Source organism: Acanthopagrus latus, chromosome 22 (assembly GCF_904848185.1).
Source record: "Acanthopagrus latus isolate v.2019 chromosome 22, fAcaLat1.1, whole genome shotgun sequence".
Classification (NCBI taxonomy): domain Eukaryota; kingdom Metazoa; phylum Chordata; class Actinopteri; order Spariformes; family Sparidae; genus Acanthopagrus; species Acanthopagrus latus.
Window position 1 is genome coordinate 13,133,391 of NC_051060.1, and position 19,572 is coordinate 13,152,962.

Consider the following 19,572-nt stretch of genomic DNA (forward strand, 5'->3'; position numbering starts at 1 on the left):
AGGAAACCCGATGAGATCCAATCACCTCTTCCTTTACACACTGTGATCTCACCTCCCTATTTCCGATTGGATTGCTATATTTAGGAAACCACCCTGCGCTTTATAAAGAGATCGCACTGGTTACTGGTAAAAAATTTCACTGGAGTTGGAAACGGGAGCGGCGCACGGAAGACGTCAAGTATATATCAAGTATAAGAAGAAGCCGTGGGGGTGAGTTTATCGGGGACATCTGTGCCGCGGATGCGAAGCGAAGAGCTCGAGGCAAAGAGGCAGGAGAATGGCAGACAATCGTAAGAAACTTGTCGTGGTGGGGGACGGCGCATGTGGGAAGACATGTCTGCTGATCCTGTTCAGCAAAGACGAGTTCCCCGAGGTGTACGTCCCCACCGTGTTTGAGACGTACGTGGCGGACATAGAGGTGGAAAACAAGCAGGTCCAGCTCGCCCTGTGGGACACGGCCGGGCAGGAGGACTACGACCGGCTGCGCCCACTCTCCTATCCAGACACCGATGTCATTCTGATGTGCTTCTCCGTGGACAGCCCGGACTCGTTGGAAAACATCCCCGAAAAGTGGGTCCCCGAGGTGAAGCACTTTTGTCCCAACGTGCCCATCATACTGGTGGCCAACAAGAAGGATCTGCGCAACGACGAGAACGTAAAGAACGAGCTGTCCCGGCTGAAGCTGGAGCCCGTGAAGACGGAGGACGGCCGGGCCATGGCCATGCGCATTGGCGCATATGACTATTTGGAGTGCTCTGCCAAAACCAAGGAGGGGATCTGGGAGGTATTCGAAACTGCAACACGGGCAGCCTTACAGAAACGGAAAACGCCATCAGGAAGCTGTCTCAAATGTTGTGTTTTGATGTGAATTGACGCTTTTTTATTCTGGAGAGCGATGACGCGCAGACCAGACGGGACGAGACGTTCGGGACCCGTGTCTGAACATGTCCGGGGCAGTGACCACGGTTTGGGATACTCCCTTGGAAAAAAAAAAAGAAGAACCTAAAAAAAAAAAAAAATCACACGACCTTGCTTGAACCATGACTGCAAACAAGTTGTTTTAAAACACACTGGCAACCATCTGATATCGATGTGTGTGTGTTTTTGTGTGGTTACAGCATGTTGTCTGAGGGTCACACCACATGATCCCAATCTGACAGGTGGAGGGGTACAAAACAAAAAAAGGACAATGGCCCCTTCTGACTTGGACATGACTTTATCCCAAGGTCTGCTTTCGAGCCAAGATTTTAATTGCTCACTTTTTTCTGTGTTTCAAAGTGTTTGCATAGGCCACTGCCTCACTGCCAAGTTTAAACAAAGCAGTAAAAAAAAGAAAATAATAATTGCACTGGTTATTTAAGTCCACTTTGTTTAGTAAGATGACTGTATTTAATTTGGCAAATTGCACAGCACCTGAGCACTACAGCAATTCACAGGCAGTTTTTTTATTTCAATAGAAATGACAAGTTAGTGCAAGGACGCACATGGTGTTCACTGTACAGTTTAGTTTGTTCTGATGTTTTACGCCATTTTGAATAAAGACACAGCTTAAGTTTACAGTTGAGGACATCAGTTGTCTCAGGATTGTTAGTCAGTACCATATCCAAGAAAGTTGTTGAGTAGTATTCACGCAGCAGGACAAATACCATTTAAGGGTCTGAGGGGCTACACGTTGGCCAGTCTTGAAAAGGGCTAACCACATTGTCCAGTGTACTTTTGCACGTTTACAGCTACCGCAAAGTATCCTTTTTAACGGTGCAATATGTAAGAATCGGCCACCTCTTCAACTGATATGCCAAACAAGCTCAGCTCAGTTAGCTGTGCAGCTAGTGGTCCAGACTGGGGTTGTTATTGCGAGAAAGGGAGAGGCTGTGGTTAATTGGTTAGCATGCTAACTTCAGTGGATACAAAAAGGTCTTTAGAATTTCCCTTATTTTTTGTGTGTTTTAAACTGAAGTTCTTACATACTGCACCTTTAGATTTTGCTAAGCACGCTTCTACCCCAAATGTCACGCTTGCTAACGGCTACAGTGGCACATTCATGAGAAAGGAGTATTTTAAACATGAATTTCTTTTATGAAATAATGAAGGAGAAAGCCTGCAGCTTGTAAATATTACAGTCAGCAGAGGAAGGGATATGTTTTTCCTTTACAGATCACCTTTAATCTAATCATTTGACGCACATAACAGCATCTCACCATGTTTTTTCTAATCTCTTGACAACTACATCTAGTTTTCTCTGAGGCGAAGACTTAGGAGACGTGCTTGGCATTCTCTCTTTAGCTGCTGGTTCATTTCCCATTAAGCGGTCGATATTTCAACAAGAGGACTCTTTTCATACAAAGTGTCACATAAAGAAGAGTGGGCTTGCACACTCATTTTGGGATGAAGCCATCTGATGGCAATTGAACACTTCAACTGTATTAAATGTTTTGTTTTTAAAACCACACTCTTAAACAAGAGTAGGGTATTCCTTTGACTAAAATACTTGATGAAATGTCTAATGTGTTAAAGGTTTTTCACAGCAGTAAAACTCAATTGTTCTTGATTGAGAGATGAAAAATACACTCAATGTCTTCCATTTTGACTGTGAATGTACTTCTATTTGGTCAAAAAACATTGTTGGAGCTTTGAAGTTAGCAACAGAAAGCAATGTATTTAAGTTTGATTTTTCTCAGCTCATGTCTGATCTGTGTCTACACAGAAGTGTTGTGTTACCGCCCTCTCACACAATGGTGGGAGAGCTTGTTCAAATGACAGCTATGAACATCGATTACAGAGACTGTTGCTACACTGGGATTCCAGGGGAAAACCGGTTTTTGGATTCACTCTGCTAGTTGTTCTTTTAGAGGAAAAAGCTACATTTGCTTGAAATGTCTCTCTGGTTCAGTAAGTAACCATATAGTGGAGATAAATCAGCGTTTAAAAGAGTATCTTTTCTAAATCCAACCAGAGTTAGAGTGGTGTAAAAGTCACATTCCTCCATGCCTCCTGTTGCTGGGCTTTTTGCTGACTTACAGGACAGGAATGCATTGTGCTGGACTGGTTAATTTTCCCACACTGGCCCCCCTCATGTGCCTCTGATTTCCAGTGTTGTTAGGTTATTATTCAATGGTCAGATAAAGCAGTTTTCCTCCTTTTCTTTATTTGGCTTTTTTAATGGAAAATATGAGAGAAACATGCTGAAAATGTGCCAAATGTGTTTGTTTTGTAAGAGTTCATCAAATTATGACTATGTTAATGTGATGACATAATTTCAAGGCTTGAATGGGAGATTCAGGAACAGTGGAAATTTGTGTGAGGCAAAACAATACAGAATGTAAGGGAACAAGTGGTACTGTTTTGAGAAAGTCAATAAAAGAATCAATGTGTCACCACCTCTACTTTTCTCTCTGCTTGATTTTCTCACTCTAAAGACAAATGGCATTTGTTACAATCTGAAAGAAAGAAATGTATATAAACTGACAATTAAATTAATTTCATTGACATTTTGTGAAGTAATCATCCATTGCATTGGTGTCCTTCTGCTTTGGCAGGATATACAGTATTTACCCACCAATATGGACCTTTTGATCAGTACAGATGTTTAAGTACAGTTTTGGGGTTCAAAGTAAGTACAAATACCTCAAAGTTGAGCTTTTAGTAAATGTACTCAGTTACATTTCATCCCTGCCCAGGAGGATGCTTACATAGTTTAAACAGCTACTGCAAGCTGTTGCATTAAAATACTACATTAATGAGTAAATCATTAGAATTCAGTGATATTTTGTTCTTTATACAGTTTTAAATTCAGATGATAATACCTCTGGAGATTTACTTAAGTAAGCTTTGAATGCTGTCTTCCTCCACTGTTATTCTGGTACTTTTGCTTAAACAGGGATAAGGATAAGGTGACTTTTTTCACCACTGTTGATGACTACACAGTCATAGCAATCATTAGAAGAAATATATTCATGTATTCCAAGGGGTGAGTACATTTAAGTACCTCGCCTTTTACTATTGCTAACAACTGTCAAACCGACTCCATGTCCATGATTATTTTCATTGTTTTTAAAAAGACAGCTCGTGTGTCACTGATGCTATTTGTGTCCTGACTAAATTTAGACCTGAGGATAGAAGTGACTCATTGGCATATGCCAGGAGTGTGGAATGAGCTTTTTAAAATCCTACCGCAGTGTGACAGTGTTCAGTGTGTAGTTTTGTTTTGTTTTGTTTTGTTTTTAAAAAAAAAAAAAAAAAAAAACAATCTTTAAGGAGTTTAAGGTTAAAAAATGTAACTACAGTGTTTGTCAGAAAAATGCTGCTTTATACACCATAACATCATCTCAGGGGAATTATTATGTATGTTATTACACAGTCTTATTATGTTTTTACCAGATTGTAAAGGGCACACCTTGACTTTTCTCTCAACACCCCATGCAGATGCCCCTGATATATTGTCAGTATCTTTGCAAACACTCCTATTTTTAGAGGCCTGTGATAATGTCTGCAGATATTAATGTGAAAGAATAAATAGGAAATGCACAGAGATGTATGCAGTACAAACTGTCTTTATTGAGGGCCACATATTGTTTTTAAATAGTACAAGACACACAAAGGGAGCACAGTAGGGTCAAAACAACTGGGAGTATACTGTGAAATACAAAGAAATTAATAATTTGAAAAACCGAGAGAGAGACAAACAGGATACAGATAACAGTTGTTAGAATACAACTTTGTATTTTTTGGTAGAACACATTTAACAGTGTCTTAGATGGTTACACAACAGACACAGTCAATACAAACACTGTTAGTTAGCCATGGTCACTTAGTTGAATTTGGCAACAAATGGTAAAGGAATGTCAACCTCCATCTGTCTGTCACCTACTCTCACAAATGGTTCAACATTTTTGCTAATCTCCTTCAGGGTTTTAATGACATTGTTTTGGAAAGCGTTGACACGTTTTACCAATAAGCCAATCCAGGACTGGATGTCAGCTTGAAGCTGTTCAAAAGACATGTCAGCCAAAATATTCTGGACTGTAGCTCTCACGGCTCTTACATATTCCATAATAATTCTGCGGGCTGATTCAACCTGCTTGGCAACATCAGCAAGGACCTGGGAGTTCATGGCATCATTGTAGACATCAGTCACAAAGGTTGAGAACCTCTCTACATTCTGAGATTTTAGAGTTTGGAGGAACTTCTCATTTTGTTCAATGGTAAACTGAATGAATGCAGAGAATTTGTTAATGATATCTTCCAGCTGGATATCCCCCAGTTTCCTCACAGTGACAATTACCTGGTCCTGAATTTTCCTCAAAGCTACAAACAAGTCATCAAGAATTTCTCTTCCAATGACAACATAGTTAGAGCCAGGAAGAGTGAATTCAGTGGCTTTTACACGATCAATGACTGATGTAAACATGATGGCAAAGTACTCTGGAACCTTTTGAACAGCCTCCTCAGATACATCTGCAACAAAAGTACTGAATTTCTGATAGACCTCAAGCCCAGACAGCCTCTCCTCATAACCAGGGATCTGGAACTTGGTCTCTCTCAGGAATTTAACAACAGCATCCAGGACAATTTCAACTTTCTTTTGGTATTCTTTGAGGATCAAAATGGTCTTATCTGTGACAGTGGTCATAACATTGGAAGGATTTACTCTTGCAAGATTGTCAACAGCTCTCTTGAACATCACTTTTCCCTGCTCCTTTGCCTCCTCAAAAGAACCCTCAAGCCTGCTAGCCTGTTTGTAGACAATCTTGTATGCCCTGATTGCAGGCTCAGACACCACCTCCATGATTACGGGCACCTGTTCTTGCAGACGAAGCATCATCTCATAGGGCATCTCCATATTCCAGCTTGTCTGAAGGTTCAGCTTCTCAGCATTCACCACAGACATCCTCAGACCCAAGATTTCAATGTCAGTTGTTGGCTCAGACTGTGGGAGACAAAAAGACATTTTTACAAAAAAAAAATAAACATGCATTTCCCTGAAATCACATCAAAGGGAAGTAGTGAGCGAATGAGTAAGCAGAAGTTCTCCTACCGGGTAGCGACCATAGAGTCTTGCTTTCACTTGTGCTGGGCGCTTGGTCTGCATCTGAAGAGCGATGAGCCCTGCAGATGGAGCTGACAAAGAGACAACAAGGCCTTCTTCTGGGTTTCCAGCAATCTCCTGGTAGATTTCCACAGTCGTGTCAGGCAGATTGACCTTTGCTGAATTGGTGATGGAGGTATCAACATTGTCAAAGCTGAGGACGATAGTGCTGTCGTGGTTTCCCTCGAGCATTAAATGTTTTACAGACAGGACAGAGGCCACTCTTAATCCATCAACTGTGTTCAGGTTGCTGTTGCCTTCAATTCTTCCATTCAGAAACTCAAATTCAGAGGTTGAAGAAGCATCAAGTTTGATGACGATGCTGTCCTGGTTGAGGATGCTGGCATCAGTTTTCAGTGTGACCATCGCTGTTTTCACAGAGAGCTCGTAGGTCAGATCACCCATTTTTGGGATCCTGATGTTCTGGATTTTGGGCAGAGTGATTTTTGGCAGGGTCAACTTGCTGAGGGCAGATGGGACATGCAGAGCGGGCATTGTGATGAGACTGAAGTCGGGCAGAGGAATAGTGAATGTGGAAACCTCAACATTCATCACTGGAACTCTGTAAGCAGGGACTGTGATGGTTTTGGGCAGCTCAATGCTATATTTCTCATACTCAGCCTTTGCTTTGTTGTAAGAGTTAGCCAGCATGTCAGCAGCCTTGTCCTTGCTGATGAGCACTTTCTTGTGCAGAGTCTTGACATTGCTATTAATGGCATTGATGATTGGATCCATGTCAATGTCAATGGTGATCATCTCAGGGTTCTTCATGTACTTCAGCTTGGAGCTCATGTCAAATGTCTGCTGAGTTGTGGTCAGGATGTTGCTCAGGCCAGTGTTTTCCCACAGTGAAAAGTCTTGAACTCTTGGTGTCTTAAAACCAACAAATGGCACATTGATTTCAGGAATGGTGATAAGTTGCTTCAGCACATCCAAATTGGCCTCTCCATTAATCTGGGAGAATACGCTGATTTCGCTGTCACCATTATCCATGGTGAAATAGTGGGAGTACTTGTACTGGTTGAATCTTGCCAGACCAGTCCAGCTAGCTTGTTGCACTTCAGAGTTCAGGATAAGGGAGGCATCATTCTGGAGATCCACCTTTCCAGACAGGCTGAATGGAAGGGCAACCTTGACATTTCCCTTGTTCTTGGTGTCAAACACAAGCTCAGCTGGTGTAACTGAAGCGAGCATAGAGCTTGAGAGAGTTCCCTCAACTGGTCCGGTCAGCCCTGCATTGTGAGAGGCAGTGAAATCAATTTTCATGTCTTCAACCTTAGCCTGGAACTTGATGTCTGCAATGCTGGCCTTCATGATGGGTGTTTCTGTCTCAGCCAGGATGTTGACAATTATGTGGCGGAAAATGCAAATATCTGCAACCACATTTTGATTCATTTTGAATACGCTGCTGCCTGTTTCTCCAATGAAAGTCACTTTGGCTGTGTGGAGATCCATGACCACCTCCATGTCACTCTTGTGGGTTGCTTCATCCGAGAAGTCCTGGACTGCGTATTTTCCATTAGCTAGATTGTTGATGGTCAGTGTGGCAGTGCCTTCCTCAAGCTTGAAAAGGGTCTTTTGGTTCATTGATGTTTCACTGAAGATGTTGATGAGTGGCATGTTGATGTTGTGCTTGTAGTCAGTCTCTACATTGGCAGAAACTCCATTTTCCATGGCAAAGAATGCACTGTTGAAAAGCTCTCCAACGTAGGGCTCAGTGTCGGCCTTTGCGGTGGTTTCAGCAGAAGCCTGAGCTGACAAGCCGTAGAGGGTCATTGTTCCCTTGTGGTCGAGTGTAATGCTTGACTGGTCAACTTTGATGTTCTCTGAGATTGACAGACGACTCATCTTGGGTGCAGCGACATGAACACTGGCATCTACTGTGAAGTCAAGAACTCTCAAAGTGGATGAAGCCCGTGAGTTAAGGTTCATTTTGAACTCTGGTGTTTCTGAGTCAGTTGTGGTGTTTTCCAGGTCAGCAGTGGTCCTGATTTTATAATGAGGTGAGTTGACACTGACCTCTCCGTAGAGTTTTCCAAAGCAGGGAATCTTGGTCATATCTGCCACTTTCTCTTTCAGCTCCATAGTGAATGTGTCATAGTCAAATGATTTGATCTTCTGAAGCATTCTCATGAAATATTCGCTCATGTCATCAATCAGCTGTTTGAAGTTGAAGGAATACAGCTCATTCACAAGCTCCTGAACAGGCACCATAACTCTTTCGAGCACAGGCTGGATGTCAACTGACTTGAGAGCAGCAAATGCAGACTGAATCTTTTCCCTCACTTGATACTGCTTCATAATTTTAACACTCTCATCCATGATGGCTGCAATCATCTTCTCAACCTCATAGCTGGACAGGATCTCTTCTACTTTGGCATAAATTGCATTGAACTTGTTAGCAATGTCATATTTCTTGAGCCAAGCCACGATAGCGTCTTTCATTGATTTCACCACATTCATGACTTTGTCAGCTGGGAATTTGGCTGTCAGGTTGGTCACATAGTTTTCCACTGAGCTGATATACTTCCTCAGGTCTTGGACAAATAGGTTGAAGTCAAAGTTATCAATTACCTCCTTCAGTTCAGACAATTTGTTCTGAAACTTGGCACTGATCTCATACCTGGTGTTGATGTCTTTCACCATCTCAATGCTCTGGTCCATCAGCCTCATCACTGTGGTCTTTACATTTTCAATAACTGCTGGCAGATGCTCAATGAATGGGATCTGGATGAAGTGGCTGTCCATGTTCTTGTCATATTTCACAAATCCAGAGATGGTGTAATCTTCACTTGCATCACTGAAGAGGGTCGTTGAGGCAGCTCCCATCATCTCAATTCCCATTCTCTCTACATTGTTATAGGCACTCATTTCCTGATCAAGTGTGTGCTCATTTACTTTGGATGTCATCTTCAGTGTTAAACTTTGCTCTTGGAGGCTCAGCATGCTGTTGAACTTGTTTTCCATGTTGGTCTTGATGGTGGGCCTGCCCTCAAGTTCATGAGTGGTTGAGGCTCTGTACTCAAATGAATGTGTGTACACCATGGGTTCTGCTTTCAAGAGGAATTTGCTGTACAGTTCACCGCTGTGCTGTCCGTACAGATACACAGCTCCATCAGAGTTGAAAATGGCATCAATGTTCAGAGTGAAGGGTTCAGCAACAGTTTTGACTGTGCTCTCCAGATGAAGATATGGTGAGTTGAAGTTAGCCACATTGTTGAACTTCATGCTCAGGCCAGCAACCTCCATATCAGTGGTTTGTGTCATGTGAGTTCCCAGAAGTCTACCGTTGGTGTTGCACTTGGCAGAGAGGACCATGTCAACAAACTTGACTTCATAAGTATGCTTGAGCTCTTCCTCTGAGAAGACTCCGGTCATTGTTCCAGTCAGCTCCATGTTGTAGGGCTCTGCCTTGAACCGGGCATCATTCACAAAGTTAACTGCCATGATCTTCAGGTCATTTTTCACCATGACTGAGGCAATGAAACGCTCCATGTTAACTGTGATGTCATGCATGTAGGAGTTCTTCTGGTTGAGGACATTGTCAGTCTTGGAGTTGAGGGTGAAAGATCTCAGCGTAAGAGACAGTGAATGGGTGTTCTCGGTCCTCATCTCGTTGAAAGATCCGACAATGTTGTTGGAGAGGATCAAGCCATCTTCGTTCACTCTGAAGTTCACTCTGTTCCTGGTGTCGATGTCAAAGAGGTTTCCCTTAAAGATGCCGTTGAGATGCACTTCTGTGCTGGCCAACTTACCCTCAACACTGAGCTCAGCTTTGTTGTCCTTGATGCCTCCCTTAGTGGTGAGAGACATTGTGGCACCAGTGGTATCAATTCCACCATGGAAAACATTCTCGAAGGTCATTGGGCTGTACTGGGCAGTTGTTGTACAGCTGGTGATCAGGCCATTGCTATTCAAGGCCAAAGTTGCCTTGTGAGAGGCGAGGCTTGAATAGATGTTCAAGGAGGCATCAGCATTGATCTCCAAACCTGAGGGATTCATGGACCCAGTGACCAAAGAGTAGGCACGGTTCTCGGTGTCATCAGCTTGATTCTCAATCCTGAGGGTGGCCTGTCCGTCAGAGGTGGAGAATGCCATCTGACTACGAAGCATTCGCTCATCAGCCTTGGTCACAGAGTCGGACTGCATGGTCAGCTTGACATCCTTGTAGTTCAGGCTCATTTTGGTGGTGTGCTTGATGGGGTCACTGTTCATGTTGGTGTTTGACTCAATCAGAAGCTCCTCATTTGCATATGATGCCTTGATCTTGTTCATAAGCTTCAGGATTTCAGAGTTGACCCTCAGTGTGCTTTCTAGTCTTGCTTCTTTCTTTGCTGGCTCAACAGAGAAAGTGTGGAGATAGGTGGTGCTGGCAGTCAGGGGTCCAACAGTCACACTTCCATCTATGTTGATATCCCCGGAGAGCATGTTTGAGTCGAGGCCAGCCTGGGTGGTAACAGTCAGGGAGGTGTCCAGACCCACAGGAGAGATGGCAAACACATTGTACTTTCCTGTTGACATTAAATTGTCTGTGACAGCAATGGTTTCCAGCACATTGAAACCTGTGTTCATTAGCATGTGGTTCAGGGAACCTTCAATGGCGAGTCTCATGGTTTTCTCTGCTGTGTCGGTGATTGTTGCAGCTCCTTTAAAAGAGACAAAACAGAAAAAATGATAATTAATATCAACATTTATCTTATTTCTCTTGTGTTAAAGAAAGAAAACAACAAAAAAAGATTAAATTACCCTCAGTTTTGAAGGCGAGAAGCTCGATTGGACTCTCAGCCAGGATGCTGAACTTGGCAAAGTAGGTAGGAGAATCTTCTGTATCGTTACCAGCAAATGCTGTTGCCTCCCAGTTATAATAGTTGCTGTTGACCTTGGCAGACACTTCGGCCACGCCCATCAGAGGCAGGATGAGATTGTATTCATCAGGAATAGTGAAAGTGGGGATCTGGATCTCCTGTGAGGGAATCTCCATACCCAGCTGAGGCACGGAGATGCGTGGGGAGGTGACCATTGGAGGAATCCTCAGCTCCTCAGATGATTTGCCTCCAAGAGGCAGAGGGATGGTCATGATCAAACGCTCCAAGTTGAACCGGTATTTGAATGCACTTTCACTGGTGAAAGGATGAGAGCAGAACATTTTATAACTTCAAAACAGACATTCAACAGGTGAGTAAATATAAATTAAATGAAAAAAGGGCTGTGATTTTCTTCAAATCCCTATGAAAAACTATATTTTGATCATGTGGAGTTTACTTACAGGTTCATGAATAGTTTTTCAGGCATGGTGGGCATTTCAGGCATTTCCACATTTGCCATTTTGTTTCTCAGAGTCTCAACATAGGGAACGTCAGCTGTGATCTTGTCCATATAGATATTGCTGGCCTGATGAAAAAACATCACATGTCAGATGTCTCATATGATTTAGTCTGGAGGAACAAGAAGTAAGTAAAGGAATGGTTAAATAGTGATAATGATTATATGATTTTCACCTCAACAGCCTTGTTGAAGATATGACGCAGTTTCATGTCAGTCTTGACAACCTGCTGGTCCATGATTTCCTCCACAAACAGAACAAACCAGGTCTGGAGGGCTTTGGTGGAAGTTACCATCATCTTTGTGTCAGCATTTATGTTGGACATCAACTGAACCTCAGCCTGCTCTACACCTGATGTAGAAAACATTTAACATTTTACTTTTACATGACATTACAGTATTTGAAGAAATTCTTGAAATCATCAATATCTGACATCCGTGAACACTATTTTCTTTAACAGACATACAGTATTTGATTGTGACTGCCTGAACAGAGGAGGTCTCTGCCAGCTTGACATCACTCTTGATCTCCACAGTGAATACGCCAGGGTGGCTCATGGTGGCGGTAATGGCGGCGTCAGTCTCGAGTGAGGGCACTAACAGCTGAACCTGCAGCATGCCATCAGTCATGGCCTGAAGCCTGTGATTGATTAAAAAAACAAACAAATGTGATGTAGTCATCTTAAATAAAAAAAAAGAAACTAAATACTGTTAAATGCGTACCTAAGATAGATTATTTATTGACAGTGTGATTGAACAAAGTTCGTGGCGGAGTTGACTCACTTGGCACGGCCAATCAAAGAGACCTGGGGCACGTTCTTGTTGGAGATCTCGAGGGTGATGGCTTTGCCTTTGGCACTGCTGGAGGTCATGCCAACCTTAATGCCGGCCTCAACATCAAAGTCAGGTATCTCAATATGGGTGGTAAAGACATTCCTGTTCCTGTTGTATTTCATGGTGGCTGTAGCCTCAGTGGGCTGAGCACCTAAAGTCACGAAGTTAGAAAAAGTACAACTTGGTTACTATTTAACCCCATGAAATGACAAAGGAGGAGATGCACACTGAAAAAAACTTAAGTTGATGTAATGTTTTTCAAATAAGATGCTCATACCCTCAGCTCTCAGGGCAAACTTCAAAGAATCGACCTTCTGGCGACCGTCCTTTCCTTCGCTGAGGAGATCATAGGCAATGGTGGCTGTGTACTCAGAGACCTCATTAGTGGGCTTGATGTCCACAGAAAACCTAATGGGAAAAAAACAAAGAAATTAATTCTCTGGTGATATTGTTCAATCAGTGATCTTAAAATTCACAAAATAACCACAGACTCTTCCCTAAAAAACTTACTTAGTCTCTCCATTCAAGGGGAAGTAAGGAACAGCAGTCTTGTCGCCAGTGTCAGCACGGAGTGTTTTTGTGCAGTATTTGATTCCAGAGAAGAGAGGATTGCAGCTTGCTTCACCCAGTGAGTGTGGGATCACTGTAGCGTGACCAGCACCCACAATCATCACTTTGTTGCTATTTGAGAGAACAAAAGCAGAATCAGTGTCTACTCTCTAAAAACTTCAAATCGAATGCAATACGATAAAGAAACACTGTGGTTTTGTTTTATTGCTGCATTGATACCATCATCTTTTCAATAACTTGAGGTTTTATCAAACCTTCATGTGACTAACAACAGAGGGAAAACATGAAACCAGATAAAAGCATTTTCAATCTACTACTATAGCACAAATGTAATTGATTAAATATATTAATGTGTTTTTGTGTTAATTGTTACCTGATGCTGAAGAACTTTGTGGTGCCCTGTGGGGCGGGGATGGAAAGCTTGATCTGGTTCTCCTCCATGGTGATCTTGGCATTGAGAGCGCTCTCATGGTACATGTTGGTGTGCATCTCAACAGTGGACACAACAAATTCAGGGACATTGACTCCCATCTGAGTCACAAATTCAACTCCAACAGAGGGTGCAAACACCAGCTCCTTCTGTGAACAAAACACAGGTCACATGTAGGTAATAAGGTGGCAGGGTCTTACAATTTTTTTTTTTATCATAGACTTTAGCAATAATTTGCAGGACATTTAAGGAATTATTTCAGTGACAAAGCAGCAGAATAATACAATTATTATTTAATAATATAGATAACTATAATTGACTTTTTGAAAAATGTACCATTCTTGGGGCAAATCGAAGGCCTCCCTTAGCGCCAGGAGTAAAGGTGCCAGACAGAGCGAATGTCAGTGGCAAACCAGAGGCTGTTGGCATGATGAATTTGTTGTCCATGAAGATGTAATGGGCGAAGATCTCATTGTCAGTGCTGGACATCAGCTTAGCCACAACCTGATAAAAAGAATTAGCAATCACTTTGAATGCTCTCTCACAGAGGTAAAGAAAAAGAGTTGGACAGTCATTATATTAAATGGATAACAGTAGGACAGGTCAGTACCTGAGTGGGGATGACCCTCATCAAAATATCTGCATACATCATTGCGTTATCAGCAATAGCCTTCAGCTCAGTGCCCTTGATGTAGCCGAGCTCAGCTCCCATGATCCTCAGGTAGGCCATGGCTTCTGGGGCCTCTTGATTCTGCAGATCTTTAATCAGCTTGTTGAAGTTGCGGACGATTTCTCTGACAAGATTTTCTGGAACCTGAGAAAGATATATTATTTTATAAGTGCCAATGATAACATTACTTAGACTGAGAGTGCTTAACAGTTATAATTATACACAAGATTTACCTTGCGTGTCTCAGACTCCGGGAAATTAACCCATTTGTTCAGCTCTGGGACGTTGTCTACAGCCCAATACATAGCTTTGGACACGGTGTCGGGGAAGAACCCGTTCTTTCCAAACAAGGCATCAATGGTTGGCTCAAAGCCCTTTCCTTGCATACCAATCTGTTGGGAAAAAAAAACAGATTCAAAAACAGCATGGATTAAACTCTGAATAGCTTAATTTCAGTGGCAGATGTGTAAATTTGGCCAAAAGAAAGTCAGTTACGGCAAAATATAACAAGAAGACACAACAAGAAACTACTTTTTAAACAGCAATAAAATACTGATTATAAGACCCACAGTATTACATACCTCCCAAACATCCATGTTGAAACCAAAAGCTTTCAGGGTAGTTTCCAGCAGGACCTCCCTTGGCAGCTGGTTGCTGGAATCAAAGACAACGTGGCCCTGAGCGCTGGCACCCATGTTCTCATATGCCATACCCAGCTTGTAGTTGCGAGACTTGGTGGTGTATTCGTTGTGGGTCTCGACCTCATTTTCCTGCAGGGCATCCATGATCTTCTTGCCAATACTGGAGTAATATTGAGGTGTAACACAATCAGTTAAATGTAAGTCATTTGGTTGTAAAATGTCCAGTAAGTATAGGCAAAATATGTCACTTGAAAGGTGCTCTTATCTTACATCTGCATCTCTGAGTCAGCGGAGGAAATGATGTTGTAGACGTGGGAAGTCACAAAGGACTTGATCTGTGTGTTCTGCTCCTGTGTGACCAGCTTCTTCACCATCTCAATGTCACTGTCCTGGGGGTTCCTCATCAGGATCAGGTAAGCGGCCAAGCGCTTCTGCACGGCACCCTTGGGGTACTGGCTTACCCTCTGGAGGTTAGAGCGAACCTGGATGGCAAAACAACAGAAACTTGTTAACCTGATAACTGCCATTCCAAAAGAAGTTGGGGTGTTATTTAAACAGACATATGCCCAGTTGAAAACAGGACAATATCTCTAATATTTGTCTCATGTGTGCTTATTCTGAGAAGTTGGAACAGGGGCAACAAAAGACTTGCCACTTTGTCAGACACGATACATGATTGTATAAAGGGTATTACTACATTTTGTAAAACAGTTGCTGGTAAACGCACTTCATTGCACATGATTTACTTCTGTTCTTATTTACATTTTACAGTGTCACAACTTTTGTAGAATCAGGGATTTGGGACGCATTTGATCGGTGAAGGGGATGTTGGTTACCTCATCTGTCACAGACATGCGTCTGAAAGCCTGGATGGCGGCCAGCTGCACAGACAGTGTGGTTGCAGGCTGTCTCATGCACTTCATCAGTGTGGTCTTAATAGCAGCATCAGCAGCCTCCATCGCATCTCCCATGTTACCAACGACCTGGAGGAAAGAGTATCAGCAATTAAAAAAAAAAAACATGGAACTAGAAATTTTGCAAGAGGGTTGTTTTCACAGAGGTTACCTACCCTCAAGGTCATGAAGGTCAGATCTTTCTCCCCAGCACAGTCTGCGCCCAGGAGGGAATTCATGAAGTCGGAGACAGCAGTGATCTCAGGGGTGACTCCCTCAGCCTGGTACAGTCTGGTGACAAATTCAGACATTAGTGATGTACAACAGAAACCACAACTGACTCAATGAGGTGGACCCTCCTCCGTGTGCCTTCACTTACTTCCTGACTGCATTGCTCAGAGCATACATGATGGGTTTGCTCTGCTTGTACTGAGCCATTGCCAGCATGTCTTTCACCATGAGGCGGGAGGGGTTGGGCAGGAGTCCCAGGGCGTAGACGGCAGCATCAACCTCAAGAGCAGCCTCGTCAAAGGTCCTGAGAACCTTCAGCATGGCGCTGGTGCACTCGGGGGTGCCACACTGAGCCAGAGCTTGCCATGTCAGAGAGCTGGACATGTCCATCATCTCAACAGCAGCAGATCCCACGATATCGGCGTTCAGGACGCGCAGCTCGGACACCAGCTTGTGGAAGATGCTGGCACGCTCCTCGCCCTGGGTGGTCTGTGACAGAGTGTTCAGCTCCTGGAATGTGGCGATGGCAGCATCCTTGGTCTGGACGGGGGACTTGTCATCAGCAACGTCCATGGACAGGTCCCTGACGTTGTCCTCATCTGCACAGATCGAATCGCAAACATTAAGAAAATGCAGAGGAGTCTGACATGTATGACATACTGAACATATTTACGTCTTTTACAGGCTATTTACAAAAAGTGAAACACTCACTGCGGTCAAAGATTCTGTCGTTGATCTTGGCGGTCTCTGTCAGAGTCACAGTCTGCTTCACAATGGTTGAAATGCCATATTCACTCCTATTTGCAGAGGAAATTAGACAACTTAAACAAATAGGAAATAATTACACTTGGCTAAATGTATTTCATTTGATATTAACAACTTCAATATGTCTGTTGGAAATGGAGCATTGTTAAAAACCCTGAAGTATGTGTAAAATTCAAAGCAGATCTCAGAAAAAAAACATACAACCATTCCAAAGATCTTAATATTTTTGTAAGTCTTAAAGTCAAGATGCATTTGGTGCTCTATTATTTAGTGGATACTTTCAATGTGATTCTTTCAAAAACTCACTTGTGGGACAGGGGCAGGAAGATGTGTTTCTCTGTGCAGACTCCACTGGTCATGTGCTTCTTCTGGTTGTCAAACTTGTAGTCGCAAGTCTGTGTGCTGCTAATCATCTTGGACAGAGGGTAGTTCTGGTGGTGAAAAGGTAACATCAATGTTGAGATTAAGTTGGGAAAACACTTCGGTTTTTGTAAGGGAAACCTTCATTTATAAGTATAGCTAGTTAAGAAATAATATTATGCTAATAAGAAGGTTGTTTCCTCTACGTAGAAGTGAGTGTGATTGCTTTAACAAATCTTGGCTTCAGTTTGTTATGTTGACAGTATGAGGTTATTACCATGCCGGTGATGAGGGCCAGAGGACTGGTGTGCTGCCTGCGGGCAAAGAACGAGTCACATTTGGAAAGATCCCTGCTCACGGTCACATCAGTGGCGATGTCCTCTCTGGTGTTGACGGTGAAATCAGTAGGGCACACTCCATGCACGGTGGACTGAAAAATTATGATAGACGTCATCATCAGCGATCACTCAGAGCTGGAGTGATCAACTCATGCTTTTTGTACTTTGGCAATCTCCCTGCATCTGATTATCAGTTGATCTGAATGATTGCACCCCCCATAACGAGAGCAAGTGATGCCATTAGAAAAGATAAACTTATCTAGGACTTCGACCTGAAGATAGCCACTGTGAGGACATGATGTTACAGGAATATGTTTATCACCTGTGACTGGGGCAGCTTATCTACTCATTGTGCAACTTGTTTATCTTTGCATGAGTCGATTTGGTGACTCTGGCCTGAATTGACTGGTTACTGCTGTAAACACTGATGACAAAAAAACAAGACAATAAAAACAGTTAGGGGAGCTACCATTTGCTTGTTCCTCTCCTCTTCCATTACTGGCACGATGAGAGCAGAGACAATTCCCCTCTTGATGTTCAGGATGTTGACAGGCTCATCATCCTCAGGGTAGAGCTGGACAACGGTCTGTCCTTCAACTGTGATCTTCAAGGGGTTCCTGTTGACGTGGACAGATCATCATTTACAAGCTGCCATTTTAGCCTGTCCTTTTATGTCCTCAGTTCGAGCCACTTTCTGACTATGCATTTCTTTAGTTTTAACACTAAATGACACAGATGAATGCTAGACATTTCTTGGCGACTTACTTCTCCATGGCAGCTCTGAAAGCCTCGGCTCCAGCAGCAGGACGATAGATTGGGATCCCTTGTTCATCCACACTAGAGATCTCGCTCAGAGAGCACTCCGTTGTGCGGAGGATGAAGCTACAGGTCTGGGGCACATCAACCTCAACCTGTGCAGCAGATCAAACGTTTTTCTTAGCACTACTGTTTCCTACTCAGGGTCACAAGACTGTTGTTTTAAGTAATGATCGGGGCTGTGAAACATACTTTGCAGGAGACTTTGGGTCCGCTCTTGTCGTCTGTTGCTCCATTCACGCCGTTAAAGGTCTCAGCTTCATAGTCGTACACAAACCGCCTGAAGTTCTTGAATCGTTTGGCCACTAGAAAGTATTTGAAACATCATTTAGACCATTGTAATGTTGGTGTTAAATACATTGTACTTTTTTTTAACACCTATATGGCAGATTCACACTTTGTACAGTATACCTTTAGATACTTCAAATGGATAGTTTAAATGGGCAATGTGTCATTTTGTAGAAGAGATTCAAGCTCAGACATATTTATTTTACCATAACTGAATAAACAAGCTGAGGAAAGCAAGCTGAGGAAAATAACGTCCCCGAGAGTAAAACATTATTAAACTGTGTTGTCCTTTAAGGTCACTTTGTTTATTCAGTTAATATAGTCATAAAACAAAGAAAGTTTGTTTATGTAGTTTGTTTTGTCTAATAAAATTATGACTGATAGGTGAAATTCAACATGAAGGATTCTCTTTTTTGCTGCCTAGTTATCAACTTAAATCACATCTTCCACAGCCAAGCATAAAACAACGTTAAGATTTTAAAAAAGAAAAAGTAAACTCACAAAAGCAAACTGGAGATTGTTCCTCAACAGTTCCAACATCTTGCTCTGTAAAGGATGAGAGAAAATATTTGCTTGACATTTTACAAACCTACAAGCTGCCCTAAAACTTGACTGAGAACAGTCGAATACTTAAATCACATGAACTCTATATAATTCAACCATTTGTAAGAGTTTAATCTTTTTTTTTTTGTTGAAAAAAAACCCCAAAAAACTCAAAATGCTGGATTGACAGCAATTCAACATACAGGCTTTAGACAATTATTAAACACTACAGTTACTCATGCGTCACATGTAAAACAGCAACATCTCACATTTTAAAAAAAACTTTAAAACACTTTTTTCCTCAAACAGATTGAGACTTAACACAATTCCATAAAATTGGCTATTAGCTTTCAAATGAAAACACAATACTTACGGGCTAGTGTGTATGTGCCCAGCAGCAGCAAAAGGCAGAGCTTGGTACTCCCCATGATGGGCTTAGTAAAGCTCCTTGTAAGCCTTAAGGTAGGGAGAGTCCTCCTCTTTCAGTGAAGACTAATTCTTAAGCCTTAGTCCTCTTGCTTTTATAGTGCTCCAATCTTTATGTGATTACCAGGACGTGCAAATGTGTTGCCCTGGTTTCAAAGTCTGAACAGTCCTTGTGGCAGGCCAAAGGTTAAAATGTTTCTCGAACTAAGACGTGTCTGTCAGCACCGGGTGGAGGTGGGGGATATGTGATTACGTTAAATGACCTCTTCGGCTCTTGTTTTATCACTTGGGGTTGTCTCCTTCCTGAGATCATTTTAATGGAGAAACTAATTTGTAAACGTTCATAAATAAAGTAGATCT

General features: G+C 42.5%; 2 protein-coding genes across 2 annotated transcripts; one reads left to right on the top strand and one right to left on the bottom strand.

The window, feature by feature from the left end:
• The first annotated feature begins 128 nt into the window (after positions 1 to 128).
• On the top strand, positions 129 to 3,383 carry LOC119012349 (rho-related GTP-binding protein RhoB-like). The gene has a single exon (XM_037086081.1). The coding sequence runs from the start codon at positions 278 to 280 to the stop codon at positions 866 to 868; it is 591 nt and encodes a 196-aa protein (XP_036941976.1). The 5' UTR covers positions 129 to 277; the 3' UTR covers positions 869 to 3,383.
• Positions 3,384 to 4,532: 1,149 nt separating this feature from the next.
• On the bottom strand, positions 4,533 to 19,214 carry LOC119012346 (apolipoprotein B-100-like). Its single transcript, XM_037086070.1, has 26 exons — positions 19,160 to 19,214; positions 18,745 to 18,789; positions 18,148 to 18,260; positions 17,905 to 18,050; positions 17,609 to 17,756; positions 17,079 to 17,231; positions 16,748 to 16,872; positions 16,388 to 16,473; positions 15,825 to 16,275; positions 15,622 to 15,736; positions 15,389 to 15,535; positions 14,823 to 15,034; positions 14,493 to 14,712; positions 14,145 to 14,303; positions 13,852 to 14,055; positions 13,578 to 13,745; positions 13,185 to 13,390; positions 12,752 to 12,922; positions 12,519 to 12,649; positions 12,191 to 12,392; positions 11,875 to 12,047; positions 11,584 to 11,759; positions 11,352 to 11,476; positions 10,832 to 11,205; positions 6,035 to 10,731; positions 4,533 to 5,926 (listed from the first exon to the last, which is right to left on the bottom strand). The coding sequence occupies exons 1-26, from the start codon at positions 19,212 to 19,214 to the stop codon at positions 4,808 to 4,810; spliced, it is 9,921 nt and encodes a 3,306-aa protein (XP_036941965.1). The 3' UTR covers positions 4,533 to 4,807.
• Positions 19,215 to 19,572: the final 358 nt, after the last annotated feature.

What these genes read in the sequence shown, in the direction of transcription:
- LOC119012346 (XM_037086070.1), bottom strand. Translation starts at nt 19,214, where the DNA reads ATGGGGAGTACCAAGCTCTGCCTTTTGCTGCTGCTGGGCACATACACA. An exon ending in GCATGTCTGTGACAGATGAG is followed by an intron (nt 15,035 to 15,388) that starts GTAACCAACATC and finishes TTTGCCATCCAG; the next exon opens with GTTCGCTCTAACCTCCAGAG. An exon ending in GGCAGTCACAATCAAATACT is followed by an intron (nt 11,760 to 11,874) that starts GTATGTCTGTTA and finishes TTTCTACATCAG; the next exon opens with GTGTAGAGCAGGCTGAGGTT.
- LOC119012349 (XM_037086081.1), top strand. Translation starts at nt 278, where the DNA reads ATGGCAGACAATCGTAAGAAACTTGTCGTGGTGGGGGACGGCGCATGT.